At 54.3% G+C, this 20,612-nt stretch overlaps 1 protein-coding gene across 7 annotated transcripts in view; it reads right to left on the reverse strand.

The window, feature by feature from the left end:
• The window catches only part of LOC138641577 (uncharacterized), a 111,562-nt gene that overhangs the window by 35,367 nt on the left and 55,583 nt on the right, over window positions 1-20,612 (reverse strand). For all 7 annotated transcript variants that reach the window (XM_069729053.1, XM_069729057.1, XM_069729055.1 and 4 more), the window contains exons 8-12: window positions 14,549-14,626; window positions 12,719-12,794; window positions 11,876-12,054; window positions 8,598-8,840; window positions 2,442-2,540 (exon numbers count right to left, since the gene is read on the reverse strand). In XM_069729053.1, the coding sequence (XP_069585154.1) occupies window positions 2,442-2,540; window positions 8,598-8,840; window positions 11,876-12,054; window positions 12,719-12,794; window positions 14,549-14,626 (675 nt within the window). The remainder of the gene's footprint in view (window positions 1-2,441; window positions 2,541-8,597; window positions 8,841-11,875; window positions 12,055-12,718; window positions 12,795-14,548; window positions 14,627-20,612) is intronic.

Genomic DNA, 20,612 nt, shown 5'->3' on the forward strand with positions numbered 1-20,612 from the left:
GGGCAAAAGACATGCCCCCGGATAGGCTACAGGTATGAGGGGCAAATTATAAAAACAAATAGTTCAGCGTTGGCAGGGACCCCAACTAAAAGAGTCACCTTGACAGAATGCAGCATTAGTGCAGCACACGGCGGCTCTTAGCTTAAAACGCCTGGGGGGGGAGTGGGGGGGGCAGGATCCCTTTAAAGAGGAGTATCACAGTGTCACGCACACGCCCAGACTGGTTGGCGCGGGCATACGGGGGTGTGGCACCACTGGACCACAGACCAAACTTCCCTGGAAGGGGCGTAACTAAGTAGCTTCCTAGGTGTTCGCTGGAGCCTCGGATGGTGAAGTCAGACTTGTGCAATAGGAAGCTACCAGGTGCCACTCCAGGGTGGTGTCTGGCTGTCGCTGCTGATCCCACTAAGGAACGGAGCGGGCACGGCTGGCACCCTGGCTGACAGGCAGGCACGGCTGGGACACAGGCAGACGGTACAACAGAGACACTGGCGGGCAGGAGGACACGGCTGGGACACAGGCAGGCAGACGGTACAACAGAGACACTGGCGGGCAGGCGGACACGGCTGGCACTCTGGCTGACAGGCGGGCACGGCTGGGACACAGGCAGACGGGTACAACAGAGACACTGGCGGGCAGGCGGACACGGCTGGGACACAGGCAGGCAGACGGTACAACAGAGACACTGGCGGGCAGGCGGACACGGCTGGCACTCTGGCTGACAGGCAGGCACGGCTGGGACACAGGCAGGCAGATGGTACAAAAGAGACACTGGCGGGCAGGCGGACACGGCTGGCACTCTGGCTGACAGGCGGGCACGGCTGGGACACAGGCAGACGGGTACAACAGAGACACTGGCGGGCAGGCGGACACGGCTGGCACTCTGGCTGACAGGCAGGCACGGCTGGGACACAGGCAGGCAGACGGTACAACAGAGACACTGGCGGGCAGGCGGGCACGGCTGGCACTCTGGCTGACAGGCGGGCACGGCTGGGACACAGGCAGGCAGACGGTACAACAGAGACACTGGCGGGCAGGCACGGCTGGCTCTCTGGTAGGCAGGCAGGTACGGCTGGAACATAGGAAGAACCGGTAGGGACCGGTCTGCAGGCAGGTATGTGAAACAGGTAGGAACCTGTTCAGACAGGAGGACTAAGGAACAAGTAGAGAAAGACCGCAAGAGCGGATGCAGAGCGAAAGCACAAGAGCTAGAACCAAGAACAGAAACGCAGGAGGCGGAGTACGAGTAGAAGGTGGAACTAAGAGAAGAGAAGGAGAAGGCAAAGCCAAGGGCGGAGCCGCAGGAGGCGAAGCCAAGGGCGGAGACGCTGGAGGCGGAGCCAAGGGCGGAGACGCTGGAGGCGGAGCCAAGGGCGGAGACGCTGGAGGCGGAGCCAAGAGCGGAGACGCTGGAGGCGGAGCCAAGAGCGGAGATGCTGGAGGTGGAGCCAAGAGCGGAGACGCTGGAGGCGGAACCAAAAGCGGAGACGCTGGAGGTAACGCCAAGAGCGGAGACACTGGAGGCGGAGCCAAGAGCAGAGACGGAGCCAAGTGCAGAAACACAGGAGGCGGAGCCAGAAAGTACCGCAAAGAGCGGAGCCACAGAGCAAAGCCAGAGACAGCGAAGCAAAGTCTGAGTGCAGAGCCGCAAGAGTGCGGAGTGTAAGCAGACAGAAAACACAAGGAAAGACAAAGCAGGGAAGAAAGCCACAGACAAGGAGACCGAGAAAAGACAAAGTACAGACAAGGCAATGGAACAAGACACAGGGACAAAGACACAGGGACCAGGATATTCTGCCTCCTGGAGGGTGGACTACAAGAACAAGGCAAAAGCACAGAGAAAAGCTCAGAGGGAGTAACTCAGAGCAAGGCCTGGCAAACTCAGCAGCTAAACACTAACTGAGCTAACACATTGCACAGGCCCAGACCACAGGGTGGAGCTGCACTATATACAGGAGGCCTCTTGGTAATTGGTCAGGAACTGATTGGACAGATGCACCTGATTCCTATAAGAACCAGAGAGTTTAGGCGCCGGCCCCCTATACACAGCCATGAGGCATGCAGAGAGCAGAGACACAGAACATGGAGCTGGCATTAAAGAGAAAGCACATCATGGCCTGGAGCAGTGGGTAAGATTGTGTGAGAGATGTGAGGCCATGACGTGATGCCAGCAGAGTTGTTACACACAGAGCTATTTTATTTCAGATAAGGAGTCTGTGTCATCATTTCAATTACACGACTCTATCCTTCTTGTGTCTTTTTTACAATATGATTATGGGGTTAGCAATGCCCGCCGGCTCCCGCTCCCTACCGGCTCCCGCTCCCCACCGGCTCCCGCTCCCTGCTGGCAGCTTGCGGTCTGGGATGTCACTGATGCACAGGGTGGAGGCCCCAGTGTGTTGCCGAATGATTGTGAAGCTGAGTAATGACAGTGCGCTTACCCCGTAGGTGCAGCAGACAGTTCTCCGTCAAGTTACGGCATCCGCTGAGGTTCAGGTTCTGTATCTTCTGCAGATGCTTCAGCTCACAGAGGCCGTGATCTGTGGGGAAACAAGGAGCCATTAGCATGAGCCTAGAGAGATGTGAAGAGTATGGATCAGTGAGGAAGGAGCGTCCGTCCCCCAATAATGGGAGGTGTATGGATCAGTGAGGAAGGAGCATCAGTCCCCCAATGATGGGAGGTGTATGGATCAGTGAGGAAGGAGCGGCCGTCCCCCAATAATGGGAGGTGTATGGATCAGTGAGGAAGGAGCATCAGTCCCCCAATGATGGGAGGTGTATGGATCAGTGAGGAAGGAGCGGCCGTCCCCCAACAATGGGAGGTGTATGGATCAGTGAGGAAGGAGCGGCCGTCCCCCTGTAATGGGAGGTGTATGGATCAGTGAGGAAGGAGCATCAGTCCCCCAATGATGGGAGGTGTATGGATCAGTGAGGAAGGAGCGGCCGTCCCCCAATAATGGGAGGTGTATGGATCAGTGAGGAAAGAGCGGCCGTCCCACAATAATGGAAGGTGTATGGATCAGTGAGGAAAGAGCGGCCGTCCCCCTATGATGGGAGGTGTATGGATCAGTGAGGAAGGAGCGGCCGTCCCCCAACAATGGGAGGTGTATGGATCAGTGAGGAAGGAGCGGTCGTCCTCCTGTGATGGGAGGTGTATGGATCAGTGAGGAAGGAGCAGCCGTCCCCCAATAATGGGAGGTGTATGGATCAGTGAGGAAGGAGCGTCCGTCCCCCAATAATGGGAGGTGTATGGATCAGTGAGGAAGGAGCGTCCGTCCCCCAATGATGGCAGGTGTATGGATCAGTGAGGAAGGAGCGTCCGTCCCCCAATAATGGGAGGTGTATGGATCAGTGAGGAAGGAGCGGCCGTCCCCCTATGATGGGAGGTGTATGGATCAGTGAGGAAAGAGCGGCTGTCCCCCTATGATGGGAGGTGTATGGATCAGTGAGGAAGGAGCGGCCGTCCCCCTGTAATGGGAGGTGTATGGATCAGTGAGGAAGGAGCGGTCGTCCTCCTGTGATGGGAGGTGTATGGATCAGTGAGGAAGGAGCGGCCGTCCCCCTGTAATGGGAGGTGTATGGATCAGTGAGGAAGGAGCGGTCGTCCTCCTGTGATGGGAGGTGTATGGATCAGTGAGGAAGGAGCGGCTGTCCCCCTATGATGGGAGGTGTATGGATCAGTGAGGAAGGAGCGGCCGTCCCCCTGTAATGGGAGGTGTATGGATCAGTGAGGAAGGAGCGGCCGTCCCCCAATAATGGGAGGTGTATGGATCAGTGAGGAAGGAGCATCAGTCCCCCAATGATGGGAGGTGTATGGATCAGTGAGGAAGGAGCGGCCGTCCCCCAATAATGGGAGGTGTATGGATCAGTGAGGAAGGAGCGGCCGTCCCCCTGTAATGGGAGGTGTATGGATCAGTGAGGAAGGAGCATCAGTCCCCAAATGATGGGAGGTGTATGGATCAGTGAGGAAGGAGCGGCCGTCCCCCAATAATGGGAGGTGTATGGATCAGTGAGGAAAGAGCGGCCGTCCCACAATAATGGAAGGTGTATGGATCAGTGAGGAAAGAGCGGCCGTCCCCCTATGATGGGAGGTGTATGGATCAGTGAGGAAGGAGCATCCATCCCCCTGTAATGGGAGGTGTATGGATCAGTGAGGAAGGAGCGGTCGTCCTCCTGTGATGGGAGGTGTATGGATCAGTGAGGAAGGAGCAGCCGTCCCCCAATAATGGGAGGTGTATGGATCAGTGAGGAAGGAGCGTCCGTCCCCCAATAATGGGAGGTGTATGGATCAGTGAGGAAGGAGCGTCCGTCCCCCAATGATGGCAGGTGTATGGATCAGTGAGGAAGGAGCGTCCGTCCCCCAATAATGGGAGGTGTATGGATCAGTGAGGAAGGAGCGGCCGTCCCCCTATGATGGGAGGTGTATGGATCAGTGAGGAAAGAGCGGCTGTCCCCCTATGATGGGAGGTGTATGGATCAGTGAGGAAGGAGCGGCCGTCCCCCTGTAATGGGAGGTGTATGGATCAGTGAGGAAGGAGCGGTCGTCCTCCTGTGATGGGAGGTGTATGGATCAGTGAGGAAGGAGCAGCCGTCCCCCAAAAATGGGAGGTGTATGGATCAGTGAGGAAGGAGCGTCCATCCCCCAATAATGGGAGGTGTATGGATCAGTGAGGAAGGAGCGTCCGTCCCCCAATAATGGGAGGTGTATGGATCAGTGAGGAAAGAGCGGCCGTCCCCCAATGATGGGAGGTGTATGGATCAGTGAGGAAGGAGCATCAGTCCCCCAATGATGGGAGGTGTATGGATCAGTGAGGAAGGAGCGGCCGTCCCCCTGTAATGGGAGGTGTATGGATCAGTGAGGAAGGAGCGGCCGTCCCCCAATAATGGGAGGTGTATGGATCAGTGAGGAAGGAGCATCAGTCCCCCAATGATGGGAGGTGTATGGATCAGTGAGGAAGGAGCGGCCGTCCCCCAATAATGGGAGGTGTATGGATCAGTGAGGAAGGAGCGGCCGTCCCCCTGTAATGGGAGGTGTATGGATCAGTGAGGAAGGAGCATCAGTCCACCAATGATGGGAGGTGTATGGATCAGTGAGGAAGGAGCGGCCGTCCCCCAATAATGGGAGGTGTATGGATCAGTGAGGAAAGAGCGGCCGTCCCACAATAATGGAAGGTGTATGGATCAGTGAGGAAAGAGCGGCCGTCCCCCTATGATGGGAGGTGTATGGATCAGTGAGGAAGGAGCATCCATCCCCCTGTAATGGGAGGTGTATGGATCAGTGAGGAAGGAGCGGTCGTCCTCCTGTGATGGGAGGTGTATGGATCAGTGAGGAAGGAGCAGCCGTCCCCCAATAATGGGAGGTGTATGGATCAGTGAGGAAGGAGCGTCCGTCCCCCAATAATGGGAGGTGTATGGATCAGTGAGGAAGGAGCGTCCGTCCCCCAATGATGGCAGGTGTATGGATCAGTGAGGAAGGAGCGTCCGTCCCCCAATAATGGGAGGTGTATGGATCAGTGAGGAAGGAGCGGCCGTCCCCCTATGATGGGAGGTGTATGGATCAGTGAGGAAAGAGCGGCTGTCCCCCTATGATGGGAGGTGTATGGATCAGTGAGGAAGGAGCGGCCGTCCCCCTGTAATGGGAGGTGTATGGATCAGTGAGGAAGGAGCGGTCGTCCTCCTGTGATGGGAGGTGTATGGATCAGTGAGGAAGGAGCAGCCGTCCCCCAATAATGGGAGGTGTATGGATCAGTGAGGAAGGAGCGTCCATCCCCCAATAATGGGAGGTGTATGGATCAGTGAGGAAGGAGCGTCCGTCCCCCAATAATGGGAGGTGTATGGATCAGTGAGGAAAGAGCGGCCGTCCCCCAATGATGGGAGGTGTATGGATCAGTGAGGAAGGAGCATCAGTCCCCCAATGATGGGAGGTGTATGGATCAGTGAGGAAGGAGCGGCCGTCCCCCAATAATGGGAGGTGTATGGATCAGTGAGGAAGGAGCGTCCATCCCCCAATAATGGGAGGTGTATGGATCAGTGAGGAAGGAGCGTCCGTCCCCCAATAATGGGAGGTGTATGGATCAGTGAGGAAAGAGCGGCCGTCCCCCAATGATGGGAGGTGTATGGATCAGTGAGGAAGGAGCATCAGTCCCCCAATGATGGGAGGTGTATGGATCAGTGAGGAAGGAGCGGCCGTCCCCCTGTGATGGGAGGTGTATGGATCAGTGAGGAAGGAGCGGCCATCCCCCAATAATGGGAGGTGTATGGATCAGTGAGGAAGGAGCGGCCGTCCCCCTATGATGGGAGGTGTATGGATCAGTGAGGAAGGAGCGGCCGTCCCCCTGTGATGGGAGGTGTATGGATCAGTGAGGAAGGAGCGGCCGTCCCCCTGTGATGGGAGGTGTATGGATCAGTGAGGAAGGAGCGGCCGTCCCCCAATAATGGGAGGTGTATGGATCAGTGAGGAAGGAGCGGCCGTCCCCCTATGATGGGAGGTGTATGGATCAGTGAGGAAGGAGCGGCCGTCTCCCTGTGATGGGAGGTGTATGGATCAGTGAGGAAGGAGCGGCCGTCCCCCAATAATGGGAGGTGTATGGATCAGTGAGGAAGGAGCGGCCGTCCCCCTATGATGGGAGGTGTATGGATCAGTGAGGAAGAAGCGGCCGTCTCCCTGTGATGGGAGATGTATGGATCAGTGAGGAAGGAGCATCCGTCCCCCAATAATGGGAGGTGTATGGATCAGTGAGGAAGGAGCGTCCGTCCCCCAATAATGGGAGGTGTATGGATCAGTGAGGAAAGAGCATCCGTCCCCCTATGATGGGAGGTGTATGGATCAGTGAGGAAGGAGCGACCGTCCCCCTGTGAAGGGAGGTGTATGGATCAGTGAGGAAGGAGCATCCGTCCCCCTATGATGGGAGGTGTATGGATCAGTGAGGAAGGAGCGGCCGTCCCCCTGTGATGGGAGGTGTATGGATCAGTGAGGAAGGAGCGGCCGTCCCCCTATGATGGGAGGTGTATGGATCAGTGAGGAAGGAGCGGCCATCCTCCTGTGATGGGAGGTGTATGGATCAGTGAGGAAGGAGCATCCGTCCCCCTATGATGGGAGGTGTATGGATCAGTGAGGAAGGAGCGTCCGTCCCCCAATAATGGGAGGTGTATGGATCAGTGAGGAAGGAGCGTCCGTCCCCCTATGATGGGAGGTGTATGGATCAGTGAGGAAGGAGTGGCCGTGGGGGAGGTGTATGGATCAGTGAGGAAGGCGCGTCTGTCCCCCAATAATGGGAGGTGTATGGATCAGTGAGGAAGGAGCGGCCGTCTCCCTATGATGGGAGGTGTATGGATCAGTGAGGAAGGAGCGGCCATCCCCCTGTGATGGGAGGTGTATGGATCAGTGAGGAAGGAGCATCCGTCCCCCAATAATGGGAGGTGTATGGATCAGTGAGGAAGGAGCGTCCGTCCCCCTATGATGGGAGGTGTATGGATCAGTGAGGAAGGAGTGGCCGTGGGGGAGGTGTATGGATCAGTGAGGAAGGAGCGTCCGTCCCCCAATAATGGGAGGTGTATGTATCAGTGAGGAAGGAGCGGCCGTCTCCCTGTGATGGGAGGTGTATGGATCAGTGAGGAAGGAGCAGCCGTCCCCCAATAATGGGAGGTGTATGGATCAGTGAGGAAGGAGCGTCCGTCCCCCAATAATGGGAGGTGTATGGATCAGTGAGGAAGGAGCGTCCGTCCCCCAATAATGGGAGGTTTAGGGATCAGTGAGGAAGGAGCGTCCGTCCCCCAATAATGGGAGGTGTATTGATCAGTGAGGAAGGAGCGGCCGTCCCCCTGTGATGGGAGGTGTATGGATCAGTGAGGAAGGAGCGTCCGTCCCCCAATAATGGGAGGTGTATGGATCAGTGAGGAAGGAGCGTCCGTCCCCCAATAATGGGAGGTGTATGGATCAGTGAGGAAGGAGCGGCCGTCCCCCAATAATGGGAGGTGTATGGATCAGTGAGGAAGGAGCGGCCGTCCCCCTATGATGGGAGGTGTATGGATCAGTGAGGAAGGAGCGGCCGTCCCCCAATAATGGGAGGTGTATGGATCAGTGAGGAAGGAGCGGCCGTCCCCCTGTAATGGGAGGTGTATGGATCAGTGAGGAAGAAGCGGACGTCCCCCTATGATGGGAGGTGTATGGATCAGTGAGTAAGGAGTGGCCGTCCTCCTGTGATGGGAGGTGTATGGATCAGTGAGGAAGGAGCGTCCGTCCCCCAATAATGGGAGGTGTATGGATCAGTGAGGAAGGAGCGGCCGTCCCCCTGTAATGGGAGGTGTATGGATCAGTGAGGAAGGAGCGTCCGTCCCCCAATAATGGGAGGTGTATGGATCAGTGAGGAAGGAGCGGCCGTCCCCCAATAATGGGAGGTGTATGGATCAGTGAGGAAGGAGCGTCCTTCCCCCTATGATGGGAGGTGTATGGATCAGTGAGGAAGGAGCGGCCGTCCCCCAATAATGGGAGGTGTATGGATCAGTGAGGAAGGAGCGGCCGTCCCCCAATAATGGGAGGTGTATGGATCAGTGAGGAAGGAGTGGCCGTGATGGGAGGTGTAAGGATCAGTTGGTACCTGTGATGAGACTGGAGGAGCTGAGGCTCAGGCGGCGGAGGCCGGGGAATCCTCGCAGCTGTCGGACGAGGTCGTTGGTGCAGTACGGGTAGCAGTTCAGCACGATCCTGCGGACGGAGCAGCCGGAGAAAAGCTCCAGGGTCTTTGGACGCAGAATCCGCTCCTTAATCATGTGATCGATGATCATCTCCACCAGATCTGGGGTGAGACCGGACAGAGAGCCGGGGTACTGCAAGCTGGGGGCTGCGGAGAGAGGCGGCGTCACCGTACAGAACATGTGTGCGACACACACCGCCACACACAGGCACAGAGCCCACACACACCGCCACATCCCTCCACACCCCGATACACACCGCCACATCCAGACACAGAGCCTTCACACCGCCACATCCAGGCACAGAGCCCACACACACCGCCACATCTCACCACACCCCGACACACACCGCCACATCCAGACACAGAGCCCACACACCGCCACATCCAGGCACAGAGCCCACACACACCGCCACATCCCACCACACCCCGACACACACCGCCACATCCAGGCACAGAGCCCACACACACCGCCACATCCCACCACACCCCGACACACACCGCCACATCCCACCACACACCGCCACATCCCACCACACCCCGACACACACCGCCACATCCCACCACACCGCCACATCCCACCACACACCGCCACATCCCACCACACCCCAACACACACCGCCACATCCAGGCACAGAGCCCACACACACCGCCACATCCCGACCCACACCGCCACATCCAGGCACAGAGCCCACACACACCGCCACATCCCACCACACCCCGACACACACCGCCACATGCCACCACACCGCCACATCCCACCACACCCCGACACACACCGCCACATCCCACCACACCCCGACACACACCGCCACATCCCACCACACCGCCACATCCCACCACACCCCAACACACACCGCCACATCCAGGCACAGAGCCCACACACACCGCCACATCCCGACCCACACCGCCACATCCAGGCACAGAGCCCACACACACCGCCACATCCCACCACACCCCGACACACACCGCCACATCCCACCACACCGCCACATCCCACCACACACCGCCACATCCCACCACACCCCAACACACACCGCCACATCCAGGCACAGAGCCCACACACACCGCCACATCCCGACCCACACCGCCACATCCAGGCACAGAGCCCACACACACCGCCACATCCCACCACACCCCGACACACACCGCCACATCCCACCACACCGCCACATCCCACCACACCCCGACACACACCGCCACATCCCACCACACCCCGACACACACCGCCACATCCCACCACACCCCGACACACACCGCCACATCCCACCACACCCCGACACACACCGCCACATCCCACCACACCGCCACATCCCACCACACACCGCCACATCCCACCACACCCCAACACACACCGCCACATCCAGGCACAGAGCCCACACACACCGCCACATCCCGACCCACACCGCCACATCCAGGCACAGAGCCCACACACACCGCCACATCCCACCACACCCCGACACACACCGCCACATCCCGACCCACACCGCCACATCCCACCACACCCTGGCACACACACCGCCACATCCAGGCACAGAGCCCACACACACCGCCACATCCCACCACACCCCGACACACACCGCCACACCCAGGCACAGAGCCCACACACACCGCCACATCCCGACCCACACCGCCACATCCAGGCACAGAGCCCACACACACCTCCACATCCCGACCCACACCGCCACATCGAGGCACAGAGCCCACACACCGCCACATCCAGGCACAGAGCCCACACACACCGCCACACACCGCCACATCCCGACCCACACCCCGACACACACCGCCACACCCAGGCACAGAGCCCACACACACCGCCACATCGAGGCACAGAGCCCACACACACCACCACATCCCACCACACCCCGACACACACCGCCACATCCAGGCACAGAGCCCACACACACCGCCACATCTCACCACACCGCCACATCCCACCACACCCCGCCACACACCGCCACATCCCACCACACCCTGACACAAACCGCCACATCCCAACACACCACGACACACACCGCCACATCCCACCACACCCCGACACACACCGCCACATCCCACCACACCCCGATACACACCGCCACATCCCACCACACCCCGACACACACCGCCACATCCAGGCACAGACCCACACACACCGCCACATCCCACCACACCGCCGCATCCCACCACACACCGACACACACCGCCACATCCCACCACACACCGCCACATCCCGACACACACCGCCACATCCCACCACACCCCGACACACACCGCCACATCCCAACACACCCCGACACACACCGCCACATCCCGACCCACACCGCCACATCCCACCACACTGCCACATCCCACCACACCCCGCCACATCCAGGCACAGAGCCCACACACACCGCCACATCCCACCACACCCCGCCACATCCAGGCACAGAGCCCACACACACCGCCACATCCCAACCCACACCGCTACATCCCACCACATCCCGACCCACACCGCCACATCCCACCACACCCTGACACACACCGCCACATCCCACCACACCCTGACACACACCGCCACATCCAGGCACAGACCGCCACATCCCACCACACCCCGACACACACCGCCACATCCCACCACACCCCGACACACACCGCCACATCCCACCACACCCTGGCACACACACCGCCACATCCAGGCACACAGAACACACACTGCCACATCCCACCAAACCCCAGCACACACCGCCACATCCAGGCAGAGCCCACACACCGCAACATCCCACCACACCCCGACACACACACCGCCATATCAGGACAAAGACACTGCCACATCCCACCACACCCTGACACACAGTGCACACACTGCCACATCCCACCACACCGCACACAGCCACACCTCCACCCCCTGGCACACACCGCCACACCCTGGTACAGAGAACAAACACGGCCACATCCCACCACACACCCTGGCACACAGAACACACACCGTCACAGTACTATACATACGGTACCTCTGATGAGGCACACAGCACATATATTGATGTGGGGTCTGCGTTTCCCCACCACCAGTTACATTGGTGGCTCCACTGCAGGAATTGTGGGACACGGGATCCATAAAGGGTGGGATGATCGGTAAGAACCCTGCGACTCTGCGTGGCCCCAGACCAGTGTCAGTCTGAACTAGTGTCACTGGTGGTTCACAGGTGACACGACCTAGGACTTGCCGGTGATGATGGGCAGCACCCGCCGGAGCGTCAGGCTTCTCAGCGAGGGAGCAGCCGATGTTCTGCAGATTTTGGGCGGCTCCGGTCTCTCCACACTCTCCTGTCGCATCTCAGCGGCCGCCCCCGCCATGGCACGTGGGGGATGGGGAAAAGAGTCATCGTCAGGCTGCTGTGTCGATCTAAGAACACACAGGATTCTGGGTATCTGTGCCACCGCCACACACTGACAGAGGCGCCTATGCCCCCCACCCGAAAGTCACAGTCCTCCCCAAAGTGTGGCTGTCCCGCCATACCGCGCAGAGCCCTACTATACCACACGCTACCCCACTATACAGTGCACTGCCCCGTCATGCTACACCATGCACCATCCCACTGTACCGCCCCGCCATACCTTGCATCATCCCACTATACCGCTTAACGTCCGGCCATATCATGCACTTCCCCGCCACACCGTGCATAGCCCCACTATACCGCGCACTGCCCACCATACCACACACTGCCTCGCCCCACCCTACCTCACATCGCCCCGCTACACCATGCACCACCCAGAGATACCACGCACTGCCCTGCCCTAACACGCACTGTTCCACTATACCGCGCAAACGTCCTGCCATCCCAGGCACTTCCCTGCCACACCGTGCACCGCATCACCATACCGCCCCGCTATATTGTGCACTGCCCCACCACACCACCAAACTATACTGGCCATCGTCCAGTTATACCACCCCATTATACCGCATACTGCCCAATCACACTGTGCACCGCCCCGCTATACTGTGCATCGCCCTGCTGCACAGCGCATCGCCCCGCTATACCACGGACCTACCAGGGTATCACGCTCACCGGAGTCTGACGCCGTTCTCTGGCCAGTGGTGGGATCCGCCGCTCACATGATGATCGGGAGAAGAATCAAGGACTCCTGCAGCCGGAGAAGAGACAGAAAGTGAGGGGCTTCTGAGGCCGAAACCTCCGGACAGCACCACAACCCTCATCCTCCTCCATCACTGACCACCTCTGTCCTTCCTCCAGACAGAACACATCCAGCAATCTGCACTCTACTCACCGAGAAAGCCTGAAACATGAACCGCACCTGCACACGGCCTCCGCTCTATCTGCACACGGCCCCCGCCTCTACTGCACATGGCCTCCGCTCTACCTGCACACGGCCCCCCGCCTCTATCTGCACACGGCCCCCGCCTCTACTGCACACGGCCTCCGCTCTACCTGCACACGGCCTCCGCTCTATCTGCACACGGTCCCCGCCTCTACTGCACACGGCCTCCGCTCTACCTGCACACGGCCTCCGCTCTACCTGCACACGGCCCCCCCTCTACCTGCACACGGCCTCCGCCTCTACCTGCACACGGCCTCCGCTCTACCTGGACACGGCCCCCGCCTCTATCTGCACACGGCCCCCGCCTCTACTGCACACGGCCTCCGCTCTACCTGCACACGGCCTCCGCTCTACCTGCACACGGCCTCCGCTCTACCTGCACACGGCCTCCGCTCTACCTGCACACGGCCCCCGCCTCTATCTGCACACGGCCCCCGCCTCTATCTGCACACAGCCTCCGCCTCTACCTGCGCACGGCCTCCGCCTCTACCTGCACACGGCCTCCGCTCTACCTGCACACGGCCTCCGCTCTACCTGCACACGGCCCCCGCCTCTATCTGCACACGGCCCCCGCCTCTATCTGCACAGGCCCCCGCCTCTATCTGCACACGGCCTCCGCTCTACCTGCACACGGCCCCCGCCTCTACTGCACACGGACCCTGCCTCTACTGCACACAGCCTCCGCCTCTACCTGCACACGGCCCCCCGCCTCTATCTGCACACGGCCCCCGCCTCTATCTGCACACGGCCTCCGCTCTACCTGCACACGGCCCCCGCCTCTACTGCACACGGCCCCTGCCTCTACTGCACACAGCCTCCGCCTCTACCTGCACACGGCCCCCCGCCTCTATCTGCACACGGCCCCCGCCTCTATCTGCACACAGCCTCCGCCTCTACCTGCACACGGCCTCCTCTCTACCTGCACACAGCCCCCGCCTCTATCTGCACACGGCCCCCGCCTCTACTGCACACAGCCTCCGCTCTACCTGCACACGGCCTCCGCTCTACCTGCACACAGCCCCCGCCTCTACTGCACACTGCCTCCGCTCTACCTGCACACGGCCTCTGCTCTACCTGCACACGGCCTCCGCTCTACCTGCACACGGCCTCCGCTCTACCTGAACGCGGCTCCCGCCTCTATCTGCACACAGCCCCCGTCTCTACTGCACAGCCTCCGCCTCTACCGGAACACGGCCCCCGCCTCTACCTGCACATGGCCCCCGCCTCTACCTGCACAAGGCCCCTGCCTCTACCTGCACACGGCCCCCGCCTCTACCTGCACACGGCCCCCGCCTCTACCTGCACACGGCCCCCGCCTCTAGCTGCACACGGCCCCCGCCTCTACCTGCACACGGCCCCCGCCTCTACCTGTACACGGTCCCCGCCTCTAGCTGCACACGGCCCCCGCCTCCATCTGCACACGGCCCCCGCCTCTTGCTGCACACGGCCCCCGCCTCTACCTGCACACGGCCCCCGCCTCACCCATGTGTAGACTGCGGCCGTCTCCTGTGTAAACAGTTGATACATATAATATTTCCCCCACTCTGGATATAACGCACCCTCCGGTCCCGGAACACCTGCGGCTCCCTTGTCCACGTCTTCATTCTCCTCTTGATGAGCCAAGCGGTGTCCACGGCCTGCGGAGGATGAGGGTAGTAGTCACCAGAGAAAGACATCACACATAACAGTGTCCACATGATATACCCCTTCTGCACGTTATGTACGTCACACATACTTCTCTCCGTGTACTATATACACTCCCCTATACGTCACATATACTTCTCCCCGTATACTATATACACTCCCCTATACGTCATATATACTTCTCCCTATATACTATATAGACTCCCCTATACGTCACATATACTTCTCCCCGTATACTATATACACTCCCCCTATACGTCATATATACTTCTCCCCGTATACTATATACACTCCCCCTATACATCACATATACTTCTCCGTATACTATATACACTCCCCTATACGTCATATATACTTCTCCCCGTATACTATATACACTCCCCTAATACATCACATATACTTCTCCGTATACTATATACACTCCCCTATACGTCATATATACTTCTCCCCGTATACTATATACACTCCCCCTATACGTCACATACACTTCTCCCCGTATACTATATACACTCCCCCTATACATCACATATACTTCTCCTCCGTATACTATATACACGCCCCTATACGTCACATATACTTCCCGTATACTATATACACTCCCTCTATACGTCACATATACTTCTCCCCGTATGCTATATACTCTCCCCCTATACGTCACATATACTTCTCCCCGTATGCTATATACACTCCCCTATACGTCACATATACTTCTCCCCGTATACTATATACACTCCCCTATACGTCATATATACTTATCCCTGTATACTATATACACGCCCCCTATACATCACATATACTTCTCCCCATATACTATATACACTCCCCCTATACGTCACATATACTTCTCCTCCGTATACTATATACACTCCCCCTATACATCACATATACTTCTCCGTATACTATATACACGCCCCTATACGTCACATATACTTCCCGTATACTATATACACTCCCCCTATACGTCACATATACTTCTCCCCGTATACTATATACACTCCCCCTATACATCACATATACTTCTCCCCGTATACTATATACACGCCCCCTATACGTCACATATACTTCTCCCCGTGTACTATATACACTCCCCTATACGTCACATATACTTCTCCCCGTATACTATATACTCTCCCCCTATACGTCACATATACTTCTCCCCGTATACTATATACACTCCCCTATACGTCATATATACTTCTCCCCGTATACTATATACACTCCCCCTATACATCACATATACTTCTCCTCCGTATGCTATATACACTCCCCTATACGTCACATATACTTCTCCCCGTATACTATATACACTCCCCCTATACATCACATATACTTCTCCTCCGTATGCTATATACACTCCCCTATACGTCACATATACTTCTCCCCGTATACTATATACTCTCCCCCTATACATCATATATACTTCTCCCCGTATACTATATACACTCCCCCTATACGTCACATATACTTCTCCCCGTATACTATATACCCCCCCCTATACATCATATATACTTCTCCCCGTATACTATATACACTCCCCCTATACGTCACATATACTTCTCCCCGTGTACTATATACACTCCCCCTATACGTCACATATACTTCTCCCCATATACTATATACTCTCCCCCTATACATCATATATACTTCTCCCCGTATACTATATACACTCCCCCTATACGTAACATATACTTCTCCCCGTATACTATATACACTCCCCCTATACATCACATATACTTCTCCACGTATACTATATACACTCCCCCTATACATCACATATACTTCTCCTCCGTATACTATACACACTCCCCTATACGTCACATATACTTCTCCCCGTGTACTATATACACTCCCCTATATGTCACATATACTTCTCCACGTATACTATATACTCTCCCCCTATACGTCACATATACTTCTCCCCGTATACTATATACTCTCCCCCTATACGTCACATATACTTCTCCCCGTATACTATATACACTCCCCTATACGTCACATATACTTCTCCCCGTATACTATATACTCTCCCCCTATACGTCACATATACGTCTCCCCGTATACTATATACTCTCCCCCTATACGTCACATATACGTCTCCCCCGTACACTATATACACTCCCCCTATACGTCACATATACTTCTCCCCGTGTACTATATACACTCCCCTATACGTCACATATACTTCTCCCCGTATACTATATACTCTCCCTCTATACATCACATATACTTCTCCCCGTATACTATATACACTCCCCTATACGTCACATATACTTCTCCCCATATGCTATATACACTCCCCTATACGTCATATATACTTCTCCCTGTATACTATATACACTCCCCCTATACGTCACATATACTTCTCCCCGTATACTATATACACTCCCCGTATACATCACATATACTTCTCCTCCGTATACTATATACACTCCCCTATACGTCATATATACTTCTCCTCGTATACTATATACACTCCCCCTATACGTCACATATACTTCTCCCCGTATACTATATACACTCCCCCTATACATCACATATACTTCTCCCCGTATATTATATACACTCCCCCTATACGTCACATATACTTCTCCCCGTGTACTATATACACTCCCCTATACATCACATATACTTCCCGTATACTATATACACTCCCCCTATACGTCACATATACTTCTCCCCGTATACTATATACACTCCCCTATATGTCATATATTCTTCTCCCCGTATACTATATACACTCCCCCTATACGTCACATATACTTCTCCCCGTTTACTATATACACTCCCCCTATACATCACATATACTTCTCCCCGTATACTATATACACTCCCCCTATACGTCACATATACTTCTCCCCGTGTACTATATACACTCCCCTATACGTCACATATACTTCTCCCCGTATACTATATACTCTCCCCCTATACGTCACATATACTTCTCCCCGTATACTATATACACTCCCCTATACGTCACATATACTTCTCCCCGTATACTATATACACTCCCCTATACGTCATATATACTTCTCCCCGTATACTATATACACTCCCCCTATACATCACATATACTTCTCCTCCATATGCTATATACACTCCCCTATACGTCACATATACTTCTTCCCGTGTACTATATACACTCCCCCTATACGTCACATATACTTCTCCCCATATACTATATACTCTCCCCTTATACAACATATATACTTCTCCCCGTATACTATATACACTCCCCTATACGTCACATATACTTCGCCCCGTATACTATATACACTCCCCCTATACGTCACATATACTTCTCCCTGTATACTATATACACTCCCCTATACATCACATATACTTCTCCTCCGTATACTATACACACTCCCCTATATGTCATATATACTTCTCCCCGTATACTATATACACTCCCCCTATACGTCACATATACTTCTCCCCGTATACTATATACACTCCCCCTATACGTCACATATACTTCTCCCCGTGTACTATATACACTCCCCTATACGTCACATATACTTCTCCACGTATACTATATACTCTCCCCCTATACGTCACATATACTTCTCCCCGTATACTATATACTCTCCCCCTATACGTCACATATACTTCTCCCCGTATACTATATACACCCCCCTATACGTCACATATACTTCTCCCCGTATACTATATACTCTCCCCCTATACGTCACATATACTTCTCCCCGTATACTATATACTCTCCCCCTATACGTCACATATACTTCTCCCCGTATACTATATACTCTCCCCCTATACGTCACATATACTTCTCCCCCGTACACTATATAATCTCCCCCTATACGTCACATATACTTCTCCCCGTGTACTATATACACTCCCCTATACGTCACATATACTTTTCCCCGTATACTATATACTCTCCCCCTATACGTCACATATACTTCTCCCCGTATACTATATACTCTCCCCCTATACGTCACATATACTTCTCCTCTGTATACTATATACACTCCCCCTATACGTCACATATACTTCTCCCGGTATACTATATACTCTCCCCCTATCATCACATATACTTCTCTGTATACTATATACACTCCCCCTATATGTCACATATACTTCTCCCTGTATACTATATCCTCTCCCCTATACATCATATATACTTCTCCCCGTATACTATATACACTCCCCCTATACGTCACATATACTTCTCCCCGTGTACTATATACACTCCCCCTATACATCACATATACTTCTCCACGTATACTATATACACTCCCCCTATACATCACATATACTTCTCCCCGTATACTATATACACTCCCCTATACGTCACATATACTTCTCCCCATATGCTATATACACTCCCCTATACGTCATATATACTTCTCCCTGTATACTATATACACTCCCCCTATACGTCACATATACTTCTCCCCGTATACTATATACACTCCCCCTATACATCACATATACTTCTCCTCTGTATACTATATACACTCCCCTATTCGTCATATATACTTCTCCTCGTATACTATATACACTCTGCCTATACGTCACATATACTTCTCCCCGTATACTATATACACTCCCCCTATACATCACATATACTTCTCCCCGTATACTATATACACTCCCCCTATACGTCACATATACTTCTCCCCGTGTACTATATACACTCCCCTATACATCACATATACTTCCCGTATACTATATACACTCCCCCTATACGTCACATATACTTCTCCCCGTATACTATATACACTCCCCTATATGTCATATATACTTCTCCCCGTATACTATATACACTCCCCCTATACATCACATATACTTCTCCCCGTTTACTATATACACTCCCCCTATACATCACATATACTTCTCCCCGTATACTATATACACTCCCCCTATACGTCACATATACTTCTCCCCGTGTACTATATACACTCCCCTATACGTCACATATACTTCTCCCCGTATACTATATACTCTCCCCCTATACGTCACATATACTTCTCCCCGTATACTATATACACTCCCCTATACGTCACATATACTTCTCCCCGTATACTATATACACTCCCCTATACGTCATATATACTTCTCCCCGTATACTATATACACTCCCCTTATACATCACATATACTTCTCCTCCATATGCTATATACACTCCCCTATACGTCACATATACTTCTTCCCGTGTACTATATACACTCCCCCTATACGTCACATATACTTCTCCCCATATACTATATACTCTCCCCTTATACATCATATATACTTCTCCCCGTATACTATATACACTCCCCCTATACGTCACATATACTTCGCCCCGTATACTATATACACTCCCCCTATACGTCACATATACTTCTCCCTGTATACTATATACACTCCCCTATACATCACATATACTTCTCCTCCGTATACTATACACACTCCCCTATATGTCATATATACTTCTCCCCGTATACTATATACACTCCCCCTATACGTCACATATACTTCTCCCCGTATACTATATACACTCCCCCTATACGTCACATATACTTCTCCCCGTGTACTATATACACTTCCCTATACGTCACATATACTTCTCCACGTATACTATATACTCTCCCCCTATACGTCACATATACTTCTCCCCGTATACTATATACTCTCCCCTATACGTCACATATACTTCTCCCCGTATACTATATACTCTCCCCCTATACGTCACATATACTTCTCCCCGTATACTATATACTCTCCCCCTATACGTCACATATACTTCTCCCCCGTACACTATATAATCTCCCCCTATACGTCACATATACTTCTCCCCGTGTACTATATACACTCCCCTATACGTCACATATACTTTTCCCCGTATACTATATACTCTCCCCCTATACGTCACATATACTTCTCCCCGTATACTATATACTCTCCCCCTATACGTCACATATACTTCTCCTCTGTATACTATATACACTCCCCCTATACGTCACATATACT

This window comes from Ranitomeya imitator, chromosome 6 (genome assembly GCF_032444005.1).
Source record: "Ranitomeya imitator isolate aRanImi1 chromosome 6, aRanImi1.pri, whole genome shotgun sequence".
Classification (NCBI taxonomy): domain Eukaryota; kingdom Metazoa; phylum Chordata; class Amphibia; order Anura; family Dendrobatidae; genus Ranitomeya; species Ranitomeya imitator.